At 40.9% G+C, this 17,366-nt stretch overlaps 2 protein-coding genes across 3 annotated transcripts; both read left to right on the forward strand.

The window, feature by feature from the left end:
• Nucleotides 1-3,845: 3,845 nt before the first annotated feature.
• cbln18 (cerebellin 18) lies at nucleotides 3,846-6,838 on the forward strand. The gene is made up of 7 exons (XM_086262768.1): nucleotides 3,846-3,972; nucleotides 5,248-5,347; nucleotides 5,468-5,647; nucleotides 5,734-5,892; nucleotides 5,979-6,067; nucleotides 6,167-6,247; nucleotides 6,342-6,838. The coding sequence occupies exons 2-7, from the start codon at nucleotides 5,248-5,250 to the stop codon at nucleotides 6,468-6,470; spliced, it is 738 nt and encodes a 245-aa protein (XP_086118894.1). The 5' UTR covers nucleotides 3,846-3,972; the 3' UTR covers nucleotides 6,471-6,838.
• Nucleotides 6,839-11,403: 4,565 nt separating this feature from the next.
• tagln (transgelin) lies at nucleotides 11,404-17,262 on the forward strand. 2 transcript variants are annotated; one of them, XM_086260886.1, is made up of 6 exons: nucleotides 11,419-11,563; nucleotides 14,649-14,692; nucleotides 15,488-15,676; nucleotides 15,823-15,994; nucleotides 16,254-16,356; nucleotides 16,441-17,262. In XM_086260886.1, exons 2-6 carry the CDS (start codon nucleotides 14,681-14,683, stop codon nucleotides 16,577-16,579), a joined length of 615 nt encoding a protein of 204 aa, XP_086117012.1. In that variant the 5' UTR covers nucleotides 11,419-11,563; nucleotides 14,649-14,680; the 3' UTR covers nucleotides 16,580-17,262. The 2 variants fall into 2 exon arrangements, with proteins under 2 accessions (XP_086117013.1, XP_086117012.1); XM_086260887.1 differs by lacking the exon at nucleotides 14,649-14,692 and having other exon boundaries at nucleotides 11,404-11,563.
• Nucleotides 17,263-17,366: the final 104 nt, after the last annotated feature.

Raw genomic sequence — 17,366 nt, forward strand, 5'->3', positions numbered from 1 at the left:
TATCCACATTAGTTTTTGATAGCGTGATCAGTAGAAAAGTCATCAGTAGAATAGCCGTGACTCGTGATCAAAAGAGTTTTTAAAACTTGCTAAAAATTAGGCCAAAATGCGTCTTAAGTCTAAAACTGCCTCTAGCTAGATGTTAAGAAGTTAAATTTGCTGGGCAGTTTTTATACATTCTGTCACAATAAGTTGAATTATTAAATCTGAAAAATAAAAGAAATGAAAACTGTTCAAAGAATTAGTAGTATTTCATTATACTTTTCAAACAAACAGCAGTGGGACCTTTTTACTAGTTGTTTTACTCCAAAAGAAAGCAGTCTTTTTCTGGATGGGTTTCGTCATACTGAAATGAACTCGGGCACATTTTCACACGCGTATCAAACAATCTCTGGTTTGAAATCACATCTGAGGTTATAACACTGCATGCCAGTTTTGTCCCCAGGTGCTACATGAATTATCTCGAGGACAGGAAATCAGACATAAAACACCTGAGATACCCTGGCATTGAGAAGATCAGATAAGAAGAACATGAAACCATGCGATGAACCAGGTCAACTGATTTGAGACTCCGTACACACAAGTGATGAACAAAAGACAAATACACTCAACAAAAATATAAATGCAACACCTTTGTTACTGCTCCCATTCCCCATGGGATGGACGTAGAGACCTAAAATTCATTCCAGATACACAATATAACCATCCCTCCCAAACAGTGGTCACAAATCAGTCCAAATGTGTGGTAGTGGGCACATCTGCTATATTGAGATAATCCATCCCACCTCACAGGTGTGCCACATCAGGATGCTGATCTGACATCATGAGTAGTGCACAGGTGTACCTCAGACTGCCCACAACAAAAGGCCACCCTGGAATGTGCAGTTTTGTCTCACAGCAAAATGCCACAGATGCCACAAGCAATGAGGGAGCGTGCAATTGGCATGCTGACAGCAGGAATGTCAACCAGATCTGTCGCCCGTACATTGAATGTTCATTTCTCAACCATAAGCCGTCTCCACAGGCGTTTCAGAGAACATGGCAGCACATCCAACCGGCCTCACAACCGCAGACCTCGTGTAACCACACCAGCCCAGGACCTCCACATCCAGCAGGTTCACCTCCAAGATCGTCTGAGACCAGCCACCCAGACAGCTGCTGGAACAATTGGTTTGCACAACCAAACAATTTCTGCACAAACTGTCAGAAACCGTCTCTGGGACGCTCAACTGCATGCCCGTCGTCCTCATCGGGGTCTTGACCTGACTCCAGCTCGTCGCCGTAACAGACTTGTGTGGGCAAATGCTCACATTCGATGGCGTCTGGCACGTTGGAGAGGTGTGCGCTTCACGGATGAATCATGGTTCACATTGTTCAGGGCAGATGGCAGCTGAGAATGTCCCAGTTCTTGCATGGCCAGCATGCTCACCGGACATGTCACCCATTGAGCATGTTTGGGATGTGCTTGACCGGCGTATACGACAGCGTGTACCAGTTCCCACGAATATCCAACAACCTCGCACAGCCATTGAAGTGGAGTGGACCAACATTCCACAGGCCACAATTGACAATCTGATAGACTCCATGCAACGATGTGTTGCACTGCATGAGGCAAATGGTGGTCACACCAGATACTGACCGGTTCTGGGTCCCCAGACCCCCAATAGCGCAAAAAACTGCACATTCCAGGGTGGCCTTTTGTTGTGGGCAGTCTGAGGTACACCTGTGCACTACTCATAATGTCAGATCATCATCCTGATGTGGCACACCTGTGAGGTGGGATGGATTATCTCAATATAGCAGATGTGCCCACTACCACACATTTGGACTGATTTGTGACCACTGTTTGGGAGGGATGGTTATATTGTGTATCTGGAATGAATTTTAGGTCTCTACGTCCATCCCATGGGGAATGGGAGCAGTAACAAAAGTGTTGCGTTTATATTTTTGTTGAGTGTATAATACATTTTTCCAGGAGTACGGACATTTTTAAATGTGGTTGTCAACACATGAAAAACCCTGTTATCAAATAGGGCCACGTCTTTTTGAACAAAACACCTGGTTTCAGGTTAATAACAAACAGTAGAGGTGAATGAGGATCTGCTGTACAGCAAACCCTTGTTAATGGGGCCAATATTTTAATTTTAAATGCTTAACTTTTATGCGTAAAAAAATATCCAACTATGATTTCAATATATACACTTTGGTACAATCACGTTATTTGTTAACTTCATGCTAAGGATGATGTTGTATTAAGCGCACACACAGATTTATCTATTTGCTTCCCCATATGATGGGGCAATTCATTTTTATAGCTAACAATGGGTTAACAATTGGGCCATTTACCATACAAAATCTTGTCAGGTAGTCACTAGTGGCCAGCTGGTTACATAGAAGTTTGGGTGTACAGAAGTCTAAGAAAATGCCTCCTAGAACCCTTTTTCAATAAACTCTCTGTAAATGATTTTATAGACACAGTCGCTAGTTTCAAGTCCTAGTGAATCAAAACTATTATTTATTTTAATAAATTGTGTTCAATTAGAGTAGCCGGGATATATCCTCAGTGCAGTCAGATCCACTGCTTATTCATCATGTCAAGTTTCGAACACTAAGATGGTGGTGGTGAAAATGCTTAGTTCAACCCTACCACAATAACCCTACTCACATTGGCAATGCAGTAAAAGAATACTTGGATAACAGACAAAGAGTGGATTGATCTCTCCAGGGCCTGGAACTCAGCATTATTGAAGCAATGTGGGATCATCTTGACAGAGAACCGAATGAAAAGAAGCCAAGATCTAAAGGTTTGAATTTTCCTTCAAGACGTCTGGAGAACTTTTCCTGAAGACTGCTTAAAGAAATTATAAGAACGATTGAGTAGGTGGTCAAACCAAATATTCATTTTCAAGCTCAATACTTTGTAAAAACTCAGATTTGCCTTATATACACTGTACTACCACTTATGTTTGTATATTTCTATAAATAATGGTGGTTGGTTAAAAAATATGATTTTCTGCACCAAATGTTTTTGGTGCAGTTCATTCATTTATTTTCCAAGTATTTCACTTGAAACAACTTCACCATTCTACCACATGGAGAGCAGAGTTTAACCTCTGTAAAGCAAAATTTCATACTCAAACGATCAAAGTTTCTAAGTGAGATAACAAATGAAGTGTCTATGTTATCAATCTACTCCCAAATAATGGCAATCGTGATTTCTTATCTACACATAGACATATCTAGGCACATATTATAGGCCTCAACAGAATGCAATATCTTATGACGATTGTGCAGTCAGCTAACATATTCTTGCACAACAAAAGACTTTATTAGGCCAATTCTCTGAACCAGGTTAAAGTGTTTCCCACTTTTTTTTTTTTTATTTTATCTCATATCGATGATAAACTGGGCTACTACCACTATCTGAGTTTCCAACAATACTTATAGAGAAAGCAATCGTGGGAAAGCAATACTGTATATTGTTTTTGTTAAATCAGATAAAACTCAGCTCCATTTGTCTTCTTATCTCAGTGTTATTATATTCTCGGGGACCTGACAACTATCTACATTTTTGAGCAGCTGGCATCATTTGAACAATGGCAACCAGATACTGCTGTCCTAAAAACGAGTATTACTGTCCACACAATAAGTGCTAAAAGGTGCTGTGAGAACACTTTTTGTTCTTTTAAACTAGAGGAAAATGATCTACAGGACTGTATTACAGAGGCAATTGAGGCTGTCACCGTGGCAGGGATTGGATAGCTAGTGCTTAGCTGTCCAATGTCTACTTGTGTGTTTGTGTGTGTGTTCATGTGAAAAGGTGGAGCTACTGTCATTCGCACCCTCATGGGCTGGATCACCCAAAGTGTAACAATAAGAAGCTGAATTCATCCTCCGCCATTAACTTTCTTAAATTCACAAGAACCTGACACAGGCCCAGTCTTTCAGAACAAGAAGAGGACCAGAAAAACAGTAAGTTTTATGATTAAGTCCTTACATATACATTATAGAAATGTGAAACAAATACAAATGAAGAACGTTACATTGCTTTCGCAGGGGGATGATATATAATTAACCTTTATTTGAAACATATAAAATTAAAAAAAAAATACTGCTGTATGTGGGACTGAAAAAGGAAATTGTTTATATGCAGACATTAACTAATATACATGTTATGATGATTACAGTAAGATAACCAAAATACTTAACACTCTAGCTTTCAACTACTGACTTATGGCCTTGATAAAGAGTATCACGGGTACCAGATTGATGTATATTATCAAGGTCAAATTCATTATCTCTGCTTTCTGCTACATTTCAGTTTTACCCATTTTAATTTAGGTTAAAAAAGCAGTCCAAAAAGTCGGTATGAGTTACAAAGTCAGTCATATTTTAAAGCTAATACTGAAAAAATTTGCCAGCCAGAGTTAAGTGGAACTTTTTTGAGACAATCTTGAAATTAAAATTTATGAAACATCTAAAAATTTTGAGTAACGCCTGTGTAAGTCAAAATTTTGAAATATTAATGTGAAACTTGGACTTAGCCTAGATGACAAAAAAATTCTTAAGAAATAAGAATCCATACACAGAGGGCTAAAAATCCAAGTAGACATCTAGCCGACATAAACATCATGTTCTTAGAGTTTAAGCTGGGTATATACTAGCTTATTGGGATTTTTCTGAGGAAAGCATAAGTTTTGGTATTTTTACTTGCTAGCAGCTAGCTTAATTGGCTAGGCAGATAACATAGCTCAGAGCAGGTCAAAACTAAGCCTAAACAACACTAAATGTGGCTGAAAAGTAATAGCCATGTTGTACACACTCAATTAGCAAGAGATGAAACCAGCATTTTTAAGTAACGCAGCACATTCGTCCTTACCATTGTTGTTTGGTGGGAATGGCTTCAAGCATTTAACTCCTCCTTACAACACACCTCAGAATGAAGATCAAAAATACACTGCTAAAGGTTGGCAAAATCTAAGTAGAATTTTCTGAGTAAACATGAGCTTCTTCACTTTACACACAATACTTAAGTTGTTGTATGGTAAGGTAGGTAGCTAGTTTTAGGTAATTCCAGCAGTTATGTTAAAAAGTTCAGTTACTCAGTTAAAGGTGTGAGAATTAGTGCTGATAGGCCTGAAAATGCTTGCATTAGCTCAGCAGTGTTTAGCTTACTATCTATAAGAAAGGAGTACTTGGCCTCTCTAGTCTGATAAAATACTGGATTCTGCTTTTTGTTTTTTTCAGATGGTTGTATTACCAGTTTTGTTCCTGTTGGGGTCACTGTTTCTCTGTAATCCAGTGCAGGCCCAGTCCGACACCATCTTAATGCTGAAACAGGCAGCACGTATGTTATCCGGCCTTATTTTGTTGACAAACTCTTATATAACATTAAGTTTAGTAACTTTAGTTTGACGGCTGAAGCCATATCTGTTTGCCCTTCTTGGTGTTCCTCTGTTTTTTCCAGTTAACTGGAAGGGAGCTCTGACTTGTGAAACATCGGACTGCAATTGCACTTTCAATCAACAGCGCGGCTGCTGCTGTGCAGCAAGGGACATGCTCCAATTAGAAGAGGATATCTTAGAAAGGATGACCTTTTTGTGGCATGACATCAGCACACTGAAAGGCAGAGTACAGTCACTCACAGGTGAACACCCTTGTTTATTAAATTCAAAGTGTTTTGAGGCCATTGACCTCTGTTGTTCAGTATTAATTCTCCCTTCTCGCTGTCAGATAAAATCAAGGTTGCCTTCAAGGCCACAATGGACCCAAATATTGCCCTTATGGTTCCTGGATCAACAGAACGTTGCTTTGGTCCATTCAATATTAATATTCCAGTTCCCTTCAACTCTGTTCTTCTCAACAGTGGCAATGGATATAACCCGTCCTTGGGTAAGACACACACAGAAAAAGAAGGCTTAAACTCCTATGACTCCTATGAGTTTAACTCACTAACTCTGCACTCTCTGTCTCTTCAGGTATCTTCACTGCCCCCTTTCCTGGTGTTTACGTCTTTTCTTTCACAACCTACTCATCTGTGGGAGAGAATGGGCGCCTCTACCATAAAGTAAACAAAGCAGATTGAAATTTCTGATATCAGATAACATTTGACTGGTCTCGCTGTATAGCAACAACAAAATGAGTTGTACCTTACTTTTCTGTGCAGGTCCAGCTTATGAAGAATGGGAAGCGCGGAGCCAGTGTGTGGGAGAATAATCGAGAGGATACGGAGGACAGCGCCACGCAGGTAAATTGGTTGCTACAAATACAGTTACTAAATGTGAGACTGTGTCATTTTTGAGAGAAACAGTGAGAAACACAATTTACCATCTGTTTTTCAGGTCGTTGCACTGGAAATGCAGAGGGGCGATCAGGTCTACCTTGACCTGACGTCTGGGAGGAAACTCTGTACAAATCTTCAGTACAATGTCTTCACTGGTTACATCCTGTACCCCTACATTGCTGCCTAATACACCACCTGGAGAGCCAGGTCACTTCATCTTTCTCATTCCAGGACCTTAAATGGATTGAAATCAAAATACTAGTGTTCACCCACCAGATATAGGTTTGTGATTTATTGTGGGGCAGGTCCCATTGTTTAAGAGCCCCTGCATTAGATTTAAACAAAAAACTACAAAGATGTTTGTTGCTATCACATAATATGCCAAGAAACACAGTTTGTGCATAGTTAGAAGAAAAACAAGAAAATCACTTCTTCAAAGTTATTTCCATGATTAAGATCTAAATCTGTGTCAATAAATTATACAAAGTCTGTCTGTATAAAGATAAAGTGTGAAATTTTTGGGTTATGACATAATAAAAGCTTAGTTGACAGTGATGGCGTGTGTTTAATTTCAGAACTCGTACACACTCACATAGGCAACATCCATGAATGGAAAAAGCAGTGAGAGGTTTTTCTAAAAAATTAGGAAGGATGACAGTGGATCATAACAATGCTGCTGCTACTGCTGATGGCATCTGGCCACGACCCACCTTCAGTTAAACAAACACATGATGTAGGAGCAGATTACACACACATGCACGCACATGCTGTGAGAAATTGGACATACCAGTCATTCCAATAGGAAGCTTCTGTGTAGAAGCCAGAAGCACAGGCTGGTGGGTCCATGTTGTTACTTTAAAGCTGGGATGTCAAACTCATTTTACATCATGGACCACATACAGCCCAGTTTGAGCTTAGAAAAGGGAAGTCCTCCAAACTATACATTTAGTTCAAGAGATATCTGAATATGAGAAAAAAGGTGCAAAAAGAGCATTTCTTATCCTACACATGAAAGAAATGCTGCTGTAGTAAATCAAAGGCTTACAACTGGAACTTTTATGTTACTTAATTGTTCATCTAATAATACCAATAACCATGAGAGAGGTTTTTATTGCTGTGAAAAGCTGTAAACTTGTGAATATATGATTAATTGTTTAATATGTAGCTACTTCTCAGAGGAGTTTAACTTAGCACAAAGACTGGTAAAACACGAACAGCTAGCCTCTTGTTTTCTTCAGTTTGTACTCAGTGCAAGACACACAACATGTTAAGTGTTGCCTGTTTGCATCAGGATCCAGATCCGTTATTCTATCAACACATTCTCATCCCAAAGCATAACATACTGACACTATGTGACAAATCGTTGGTATGTTACTCGTTCAGAAACATGAGAACTATTTGGAATGAATCTACACATGTACATTTATTTTACTTTCTCATCATGAATCACTTTGGAAAACACAATCTAATACGATTGAGGTTAGGGATAAGGTTATGGTTAGGGTCAAGGCTGGAATCCAAGGCTGGAACGTGTGTTACTGCCAGGAGCATCATTCTATTGGACTCCATCCACAATCCATATGGATGCAGAAGGTTACCTTTCACGTTCCTATGTGATGCCTCGGGACGTGACAAATCATCGGTATGTTATGCGTTGGGAATGAGAACAGTTTCATTCTATTATCAAACTAAGGTCAAAGTTCATTTCTGACCACAGAAACAGAGATAACAGGCTCACTCATGGCATATTAAATTCCTGATAATGGTGAATATTTAAGCCAGACTGAACAAGCAGCTGCTCCTAATGACACACATTTTATCTAAATTGTTTGCAGACTCTGAAGTGGGTGTTGTTACTGGTTTTTAGACCTTGCGATGAACACACTAACACAAGAGGATGGATCACTAATGCTAGCTAGCTTGTTTAGAAAAGTGCTAATTAGAGACACTCAAATAAAATACTGGAATTTCTCGCACCACAACAGTACAAGCTATGTGATACTGGATTAAAATGCTCCCCTGAATCTGTCTTTACTGTGGAAGGTTTTCACTGTGAGTGAATACACAAAGTTTATCAAAGTAAAACGACGGGGACCACAACAAAAATGCCGATAACAACAAACTTAATGAAACTGACAGATTTTTAAAAAGATATTTTAAAGATGCCAACAAAGGCAAAGTTAAAGCTTTCAATTAGGTAGATAAAAGGCCTGGAGTTGATTTGAGGTGTGGTGCTTGCATTTGGAAGATTTTGCTGTGAACCGACAGCATACGTTCAAAGGAGCTCTCGATGCAGGTGAAACAAGCTATCCTTAATCCTTGAGCTGTGAAAACTGAAAAAAGGAGTGGCAAAGTCTACAGTTTTGTGATTGGTGGATGATCACAGAGTCATTTCTTTGGTGATGAGAAACCCCTTAACAACATGCAACCAAGTGAACAACACTCTCCAGGAGGTAGGCATATAGATAACCAAGTCTACCATAAAGAGAAGACAGCTTGAAAGTAAATACAGAGGGTTCACTGCAAGGTGCAAGACACTCATAAGCCTCAAGAATACAAAGGCTAGATTGGAGTTTGCTAAAAGACATCTAAAAAAGCCAGCACAGTTCTGGGAAACATTCACTGGACAGATGAAATCAAGATCATCATCAGCAAGGCTCACAAACAAACAGCAACTGAAAGCCTCTGCAGTAAAGGCCTGGCAAGCATTAAAAAGGAGGAAACCCAGCATCTGGTGATGTCAATGAGTTCAAGACTTTAGGCTGTCATTGCCAGCAAAGGGTTTTCGAAGAAGCATAACAACAGTATTGAACATTTTATCTTCGGTTATTTCATTTGTCCAATTATTTTAGATCCCTTGAAATGAAGGGATCGTGTTAAAAAAGCATTTTCCTCTAGCATTTTTATGTAAACTTTTTGTTCAACCTGCTAAAATAAGGCTGAAAGTCTGCATTCAATTGCATCTGAGTATTTCATTCACTAATGTACAGAACTGTACTCTTTGCGGTAGCAGAGCACTTTATTTTTAGTCGTTAAAGTGAGAGAAGATCCCAACTTACTGCAGATTGGAGGTTGGAGGAAATTGTATAAATGATATATGATCTCACTTATAGTTCTTAGAAAGAAAAACAAAATATGCAAAACAACCCAAACCTCCCCCCATCAGCCTGTCTCTGATTATCACTACAAACACGTTGGCGATACCAGTCACGCTGAGTTGACTCCCTGCAGACAGCAAGAGGCTAAGTCGGGACCCCATCATTTAAAGCATGCTCAAGTCTGATAACACACAACTTTAAAACTCTATTTAAACAGGTAACATATAAAGAAAAAATCCACACCCTGAAGGGTTAGGATGCAAAATTTAGCACAAGTATTTATTTCTGCTGCAGCTTAGCGTCTTACTTTGGGGTGTATGGGAACTGACTCACTTTTGGAATCAGCTTCAAGTCGTCCTTTTAAGGAACTGGGCACTACCTACTGGGATGGCGCCAAGTACTACTGGGGCTGGGGTTTGGTACAGGGAGTATTACTCAATGAAAAGTCATTTATACAAACATATTACTAGATATGTAAAAAAATACACATGAGTTGGTACATTTTCAAAGGGTGATGCTTACACTTACATAGCACTCTTTTTTAAGAGAAAGATTTTTGTGCTCGAGTGTGAGCAAAGGCGAAAACCACAAGCTGCTAGCTATGTGTTAGCATGCTGTATTTGCAGATGCATGCTAGCAGTAGCTGTCCTGTTGTCAGCAGTTGTTTCTGGCCTGGAAACTGTTTGCGATTTTAGCTGTTTTCCTGCACATTTTTTAGATTTCTATCAAGCCTTAATAATATGACTGCTAGCTTAGTAACTGTAATGTGATTACTCTGCAACACTGAGCACGAAGCACAAAAACCACCAGTACCAACCGCACAGCCATGTGTGGAAGATTTATTCCTACACTGTTGACACGTGCAAAGAAGCACATATGAGACGTTGTTGTGCATTTCTTTTCTGTGTTTGATTCGTTTTTATTTTGCCATTTTACGTCTTCATCTATCAAAGACTAACATACCTCATATCTCATAGTCACCCAATAAAACACTCGATGAAGCACACAGAAACATCTGGCTCTCCTTTTATTTTTACAGCTTATGGAAGCAGGATTAAAGGAGAAGATCAATGTCATGTAACTTGAATATTAGAGTGCTAAAGATGGAAACCAATGATCATAAGACAGATGTTTTGTGACACGACAAAGTGATTGCGACGCAAAGCGATTCATTACTTCTATCAGGTATGTGGACAAAACATAATGTATGACAGCTGGCAGAGTTTATTAAATGCAGTTTAAGAGTGTAACTTTGTCATTGTCAGTATGAATAGATGCTTTGTTTTATGTAGGAGTGGTCTGAACTAGCTTCTCGCTCTGTGATCTGTCCAGCTTCACAGAGAGTTTGTAACTATACGTTTGAATTCTCATATGCACACAGGAGCATCGTGCTGAAATGTGCTTGTACTGGAAAGGAGGTGATGGAAATGTCATGAATGTTTGCGGTGGGATCCATGCACGCACCCTGGACTTACATGGAGCTTTCTGTCTCAAAGTTTGATGACTTTCTCTTACTCCCATCCTGTTTATCTCTCCTCTCCTCCTTCCCTCCTCAGTGTACACAAATGTGGAAATAGTCACTTTTGACACTGCTCAGTCCCTACAGTAGTATAGAACAATACTTTAGTTATTTCCCCCACAACCAATTGTCACTTCCTCTCTTTTCTTTCCACCTCCATCCCATCACCCTTCCTCCCCGCTTCCCTCCAGCCTCTCCCTCCGCCATCTTGCTGTCACTTTTTTTTTTCTTGATGCCACTTTGAACGAAGCGCAATGCGGCGAAACTATTTGGGGAATTCTCGCCGACCAAACCAATGCTGCCGTCTCTCTCCTCTCTGCGTGGAACAGCCGTACCCAAATAAGGCTGGGCGTTCTGACTAGACGTGAGAGGAAGAGACGCAACAGGCAGAGGGAGAGGGAGCTGCTGAAAGGCCATGCCCTTTTAAGGATGAAGTTTCCTTTTTTTCCCTCTCACTCGCCCTCATTCTTGGCTTTCGTTGCTCCCTCCTTCCTCCGCCCTCTCTCACTCTCTCAGTAGAGGAGTGAAGTCATCTGGCCTCATCTGCTCCTTTTAAGCCGGCATTTTTGAGAGGGAGGTCCCTTGCCAAGCATATACAAACACTCAGTCAAGCATCCACACTCACGCCTTCACCAGCGGAGAACTCACCTATTGCTTCACACAGTGAGTATGCTTGTCTTTTTTCCCTTGTAAAACTCCTGGAAGTGATGGTTGTCTGGTTGATGATGGTCAGATGCGGGGTGTTAAATTCATATCAAAAGGAATACATACAGAATATGACTAATTTCATCCTTCGGAGGTCAAAGGGGCTGTTTGCATGAAAAATCCAGGAGCAGATGGGAGCTCAAACATCCATATGCACCAATGGTTTACGACGTATGCAGAGACTATCGGGTTTACTAAAGATTTTTGCGCATTTGACTGAATAAAAGTTTGCAAATATCTGCACGTGATTGAGTACAGCTGCTTATAATCTTCATTCTCTGATTAAAAACTGCTGTACGGGAAGCCTGGTTGTACCGTTTTATATACATACCTTAAAACTTTGTGCAAATAAACTCACCGTTTAACTGTAATGCGGTGCATATCTTATTTGAGGGCTGATATATATATATATATATATATATATATATATATATGTATATATATATATATATATATATATATATATATATATATATATATATATATATATATATATATATATATTTCCCTTAAACTGAAAGGACATAAAAGCCAGACAGCATTTCATATATCTCCACATCTGCATAGTTTTATTTGTACAAGCAAATGATCCACTGCCATACATGAGCTTCTGAGGCGTAATGAGTTACAGAGCAGACAGTTACAGCCACTTATATAATGAGGATACAGAGCTGTCCAAAGTTTCCATCTGTCTTTATGAATACATTATGAAGCTGCTGCCTGATGTGGAGCAGCGTTTGGAGAGAAGATAATGAGCAAATCATCAAAGATGGCAGCACACCCAGTGATTCCAGTAAAGCCAGCCAGCAGTAGCAGTGGGAAGAAGGAGGGGAAGGAGTATTAGTGGGTAGCTGAGTTTCTGAACAGCAGCAACAGGAGGAGATAACACTATCTGTGCTGCCAATCCAGGAGCAGTACATAAACACAGCAGAGGTTTATAGAAGCCAGGGACTGATCACGTCTTTGTAAGAGTGCATAGTTGCTGTGAGCCGGACAGCAGTGCTCACATGACACAGTCACTAGAAGTACATCAGCTCACATGTACAACTGTTGTAAAGTTTGTCAGAATGATCAGAACTGCAAAGGGCTTTCAGAAAGTGGCAGGTCGGAGTAAACTTTTCTGTGCCCCTGGAATAAACTGGAAAAATAAAATAAAACCAGCACATCACCAAGCTGGGATGGCATCCTTCAGCCAGATGACTCAGCTGACAAAGTTCAGCAGATTTACGCCAAATCCTGACTCTCTAAAAAGCTGAGAAACAAAAGGATAGAGCGTGCGCCGCTTCCACAAGCACCCCACAGCTTATTCATACAAATCATTAGATGGCGGTTAGCTGGTTAACTGTAGAGGAGGCGAGGCTGTCCGATGCCACGTCCCCTCGGGCTGCCGCAGTTGCCACAGCCCTCAAACTGGTTTCCTGTTCTGGCATTAGGCACATTTGCCATGGTGATAGAGAAACAGACGGGGGAAAACACAGGAGAGGGAGAGATGAATGGACTGAGGTGATGAAGTCATGACTGTGGGATAGAGCTCTTTGGGAGTTTTGAGAAGAGGTATTTGAGGCTCGCCTTTACTTCAAATCTGTGGTTTTGGCCATCTTTGGTGATTTTTTTTTTTTTTTTTTTAAATGTTCATACTGCCATATTGCTCATACACAAAAATCTCCATCCTTTTCTTTCTACAGTACAAAGCATTAGAAGTCGCTATAAATGAAAAGCTCCCCATGCAGCAGAATTAAGCAGAAGCAGCCAGACAGCACAGAAGCTTGTTTAGCAGATATTTATTGGACCTGGGCCGGGTCCCAAACACAACATCAGGCCCCTGGACGCACATAAATACCAGAAATAGAGACTAGGCCTTAATGGATTTACTTAACCTCCAAAAAAAAAGATTATATAAGCTTTGTTTGGTTGTTATGCAGTGCACACTTTCTCCTCTTCGTGGTGGGAGAAGGCACTGAGTGCACAGTGTGGTAAAGATGCCGTCTATTACTTTTCCTATTTAAAAAAAGTGTAGCGTGAAGGATTCGTGGTCAAAGCCCACAGAGTGTTTCAGGAGGGCCAGTGTTTAAAAAGAGAAAAAAAAGGACAGATTGAAATTATACCAGAGACACATTGCTTTGAAATAATAATTATATAATGGCAAATGTCAGGCGGAATAATGAGAGGTGTGTGTGTGTGTGTGTGTGTGTGTGTGTGTGTGTGTGTGTGTGTGTGTGTGTGTGTGTGTGTGGAAGAGATATAATATCTGAACTTGTGGTTGTAAGTAAGTGAGCGTGCTCCCCAGCATGTGTGTTTGGTTTCCTGTGGTCTGGAAAAGCACCACAGAGTATGCAGAGAATATGAAACTGGGCTGGAGGTAACGAGCTCTGGACGTTCTGGGCTGGGAGCCATTCACTTCTTTGGCATTCAGCCTCTAATACGCAGACATGGGGGATATGTACTCGTACAATGGTACAATGGTTTTATTTATCATATCCACGACACCAAAAAAATCCACATGTCTTTTATCCCTTTACCAAACTAAACTAAATAAGTAATTACATTGAAATGTAATGTAAAAATCCATAAAGTACAGCCTATAATCTGCAATTTACATAAACACAGCTACACTGGCTCACTCATCAGCTGCATATCCAGCAACGAGTAGGAGACGGGTGAAATTAAAACTGAAAAAACAAAAACATGGAGCTAAAAGTAGGTTGAATATTCCAAAGTGGGAATGTGCCAGTATTGTGTTTGCACGTTGTTTCCATCACAGGTTTCCATGCCTCACAAATCATTGAGTGAGAAAGAATAAATGAGCAAATGAAAATAAGAGGAATGTGAAAGAAAGGAACGTTTTAAGAAAAAAAGTCCCAACTTTATCTTCTGTCAGTGCCCCTACAGGCCTCTGCTACAGTGGAAAGAATCCAATCAGAAAAACTTGTGCATTGTGTAAAAACAGAACAACAGCATTCCTCACCCTGTGCCAGAACGAGTCGCTACTCCAGCCAGAGGAGAAGTTTAACCTTTTCAATGTTTCGACTTTAAACCTCTCCAGGAACAGGGAAGTTGACGTGACCTGACATCAAGATGGCAACAAAGGTTGGATGGTGCAGACAGCACTTTGATATGAGTTTTTGCACTCATTTGCACTCATTGGCTGTTGGCCCAAAGGCAATACAGAAGCATAAAATGGAGAAAAAAAAACAAAAAAAAACAAGTGCTGGCTGTATGTGTGTTTGTGCGTTGGTGCAAAGCAAAACCCAAAAAAAAAGAGAGAGGGAGGAAGAAAGAGTGTGTGTGTGTGTGCTGGCATTACAGAGGAACATATGCAAAAATCAGCTGGCTGATAGCGAGCTCCCTCTGCACACCGTCCATCCTGACGGGGCTGAATGGTTTGCACTGGGAGACGCAGCACTGTTACTGCTGGTGCTCCTGGGAAGGTTTATAATTGTACTGAATGCTGAGCATTTACGCTTCTATACACGCTTCTGACATGCATGGTGTTAATGTTTGTACTGGTGTATCATGATTACAGCATATAGTCAGGAGGAGGTGTATGCGTGTTCCCGAGTAAATGTGGCTTTATTTAAATTCTTTGCACAACTATGCATGTTTCTGCATATGCTTTAGACTCAACCTAAATGATACTGCAGTGCAAACATGTGAGCTGCTAAAAGCAACTATGAATGGAATAGGTATAAACGTATATGCAAGACAAAGATAGAAGTGACAATATTTGATAAAAAGAGATCACAGGTAAGACTAAGATCAGAGAGACTGAAATCCCCATCATTACGTGACATCAAGGGATCATAACTTTTAGCCCTTTTTCTTTGAAGGCATGTATTTCTCGTTCATTTCCATCCTTCACTTCACTTCTCTCGCCTGCCCCAGGGTGCCGGCATGGCTAACAAAGGTCCATCCTACGGCCTGAGTCGGCAGGTCCAGGACAAGATCGACAGCAAGTACGACCCAGACCTGGAGCAGATCCTGGTGGAGTGGATCAGCCGTCAGTGTGGATCTGGTGTGGGGAAGCCAGAGCCCGGCAAACAGGGCTTCCAGGCTTGGCTCAAGGACGGATGTGTGAGTGCACAAGCTGCCCGGATGTTTTCTAATAGAAATTGCTTTAAGATAAAAATCTTTTATTTGTGCTTCTCCTTCCTTTCTTCTTCCCTTTAACTGCCCTCCCTTTTCTACTCTCCTTTTTGGTTTCATTTTTTTCTCTCCAGGTCTTGAGCGAGCTCATTAACAGTCTGTTTGCCGGCGAGAAGCCTGTGAAGAAGATTCAGAGCTCGCCCATGGCCTTCAAGCAGATGGAACAGATCTCCCAGTTTCTCAACGCTGCCGAGAAATACGGCGTCACGAAGACCGACATGTTCCAGACCGTGGACCTTTGGGAAGGTCAGACAGGTTTCATGCTCTCAGGATTGTTTAATAGTGGAGGGTTTAGGCACTTGGATTGTATGGTGCAACCATAGATGTTTTTTTTTTTGTTAATGAATGTGGTCACCACGTGTTATTTTCAGAGTGTTGCCATTAGAGGAGGTGGTCATTAGAGGAACAGCAGGTTTTAGTTGTTTCCACATATTGGTTTTAGTTTTCAGAGATTGATATTTGATATTTTGACTGGTGCTGTTGTTAATATGGTGTGTTGGGACAGGTAAGGACTTGGCAGCGGTGCAGAGGACCCTGTCAGCTTTGGGAAGCTTGGCCGTTACCAAGGATGAAGGCACATACAAGGGAGACCCCAACTGGTTCTTCAAGTGAGTCCTCTAAAATTAAACGGAGCCCTGTTAACACAATGACTCCGGCACCTTTTTGTGACAATTTTCAATGTTGCATTGCAGGAAGGCACAGGAGAACAAGCGAGACTTCAGCGATGAGCAGATGAAGGCTGGCAAAAATGTGATTGGCTTACAGATGGGCTCCAATAAGGGAGCCAGTCAGGAGGGCATGAGCTACGGAAGACCTCGACAGATCCTGTAAAGTCACTGAGCCGCCAGTGGAAAGGGCGCTCACTGCAGAGCCACTGGCTTGGTCCAACTCCATCTCCAGGTCCAGCCATGCCACCATCCTAACTCCAACTTCAGAGAGATGGAGCTAAACCTGTTGTCTGCAGCGAGCAGCACTTGCATCAGTACCCCAAACCTCTTTAGCCCCTCTTTTAACCAAAACCTCTGGTGCTTTTTACGATCTCTTACACCCTTTGGTCCTCCTTAAACTTAATAACTGTCACAGAGCCCTTATTTACATGCTCGCACTGGTGATCAATGCAGGGTTCAACTATGCTTTGTCTTCGGACCAGTAACAACTGAATGTTTGTAGTCTTAAGCTGCAATTGTAGCCATGAAAAATGACCAAAAAGTGTCTTGTTAAACCAAACAAAAACCTTTCACATACCAAAAGTTGATCCGGTCTTTCCTTCGATAAGGAACTCGTGTTGCATCTGCCTCCCTGAATTTTGATGGGTTCTGACAGAAATACGAATTCGTTTACATGCCGTAAAGCGTTCTTCTCAAATTTACAAGCACAACCATGTTGCACCAATGCTCCTCATTTTTACTGCTACCGTGTCAAGTACACGTCCCACATCGCTGCGCCTGCTGTATCAGCGCTCATATTTTTGTACATTGACTTATTAAATAATGACTTTGAAATACATCTCCGAATTGACTTTGTGTTTCCAGCTCTTTAAGGGTTCCCTTGTTGGAAAATGGGGTGGGATCTCTCCTACTAATATTTCAAACAACCCACGCACCAACATGCATGCATG

Source organism: Aulonocara sp. 'chitande type north' Nkhata Bay, linkage group LG14 (genome assembly GCF_057382095.1).
Source record: "Aulonocara sp. 'chitande type north' Nkhata Bay isolate Kocher_YH1m ecotype deep benthic linkage group LG14, A_spYH_male_GT1.1, whole genome shotgun sequence".
Classification (NCBI taxonomy): domain Eukaryota; kingdom Metazoa; phylum Chordata; class Actinopteri; order Cichliformes; family Cichlidae; genus Aulonocara; species Aulonocara sp. 'chitande type north' Nkhata Bay.

Bases quoted from the DNA above. Each gene is read 5' to 3' on its own strand.
- cbln18 (XM_086262768.1), top strand. From the start codon at position 5,248: ATGGTTGTATTACCAGTTTTGTTCCTGTTGGGGTCACTGTTTCTCTGT. The intron at 5,648-5,733 runs GTGAACACCCTT...TCTCGCTGTCAG, and splicing joins CAGAGTACAGTCACTCACAG to ATAAAATCAAGGTTGCCTTC. The intron at 6,248-6,341 runs GTAAATTGGTTG...TCTGTTTTTCAG, and splicing joins CGGAGGACAGCGCCACGCAG to GTCGTTGCACTGGAAATGCA.
- tagln (XM_086260886.1), top strand. The intron at 15,677-15,822 runs GTGAGTGCACAA...TTTTCTCTCCAG, and splicing joins CTTGGCTCAAGGACGGATGT to GTCTTGAGCGAGCTCATTAA. The intron at 16,357-16,440 runs GTGAGTCCTCTA...GTTGCATTGCAG, and splicing joins GACCCCAACTGGTTCTTCAA to GAAGGCACAGGAGAACAAGC.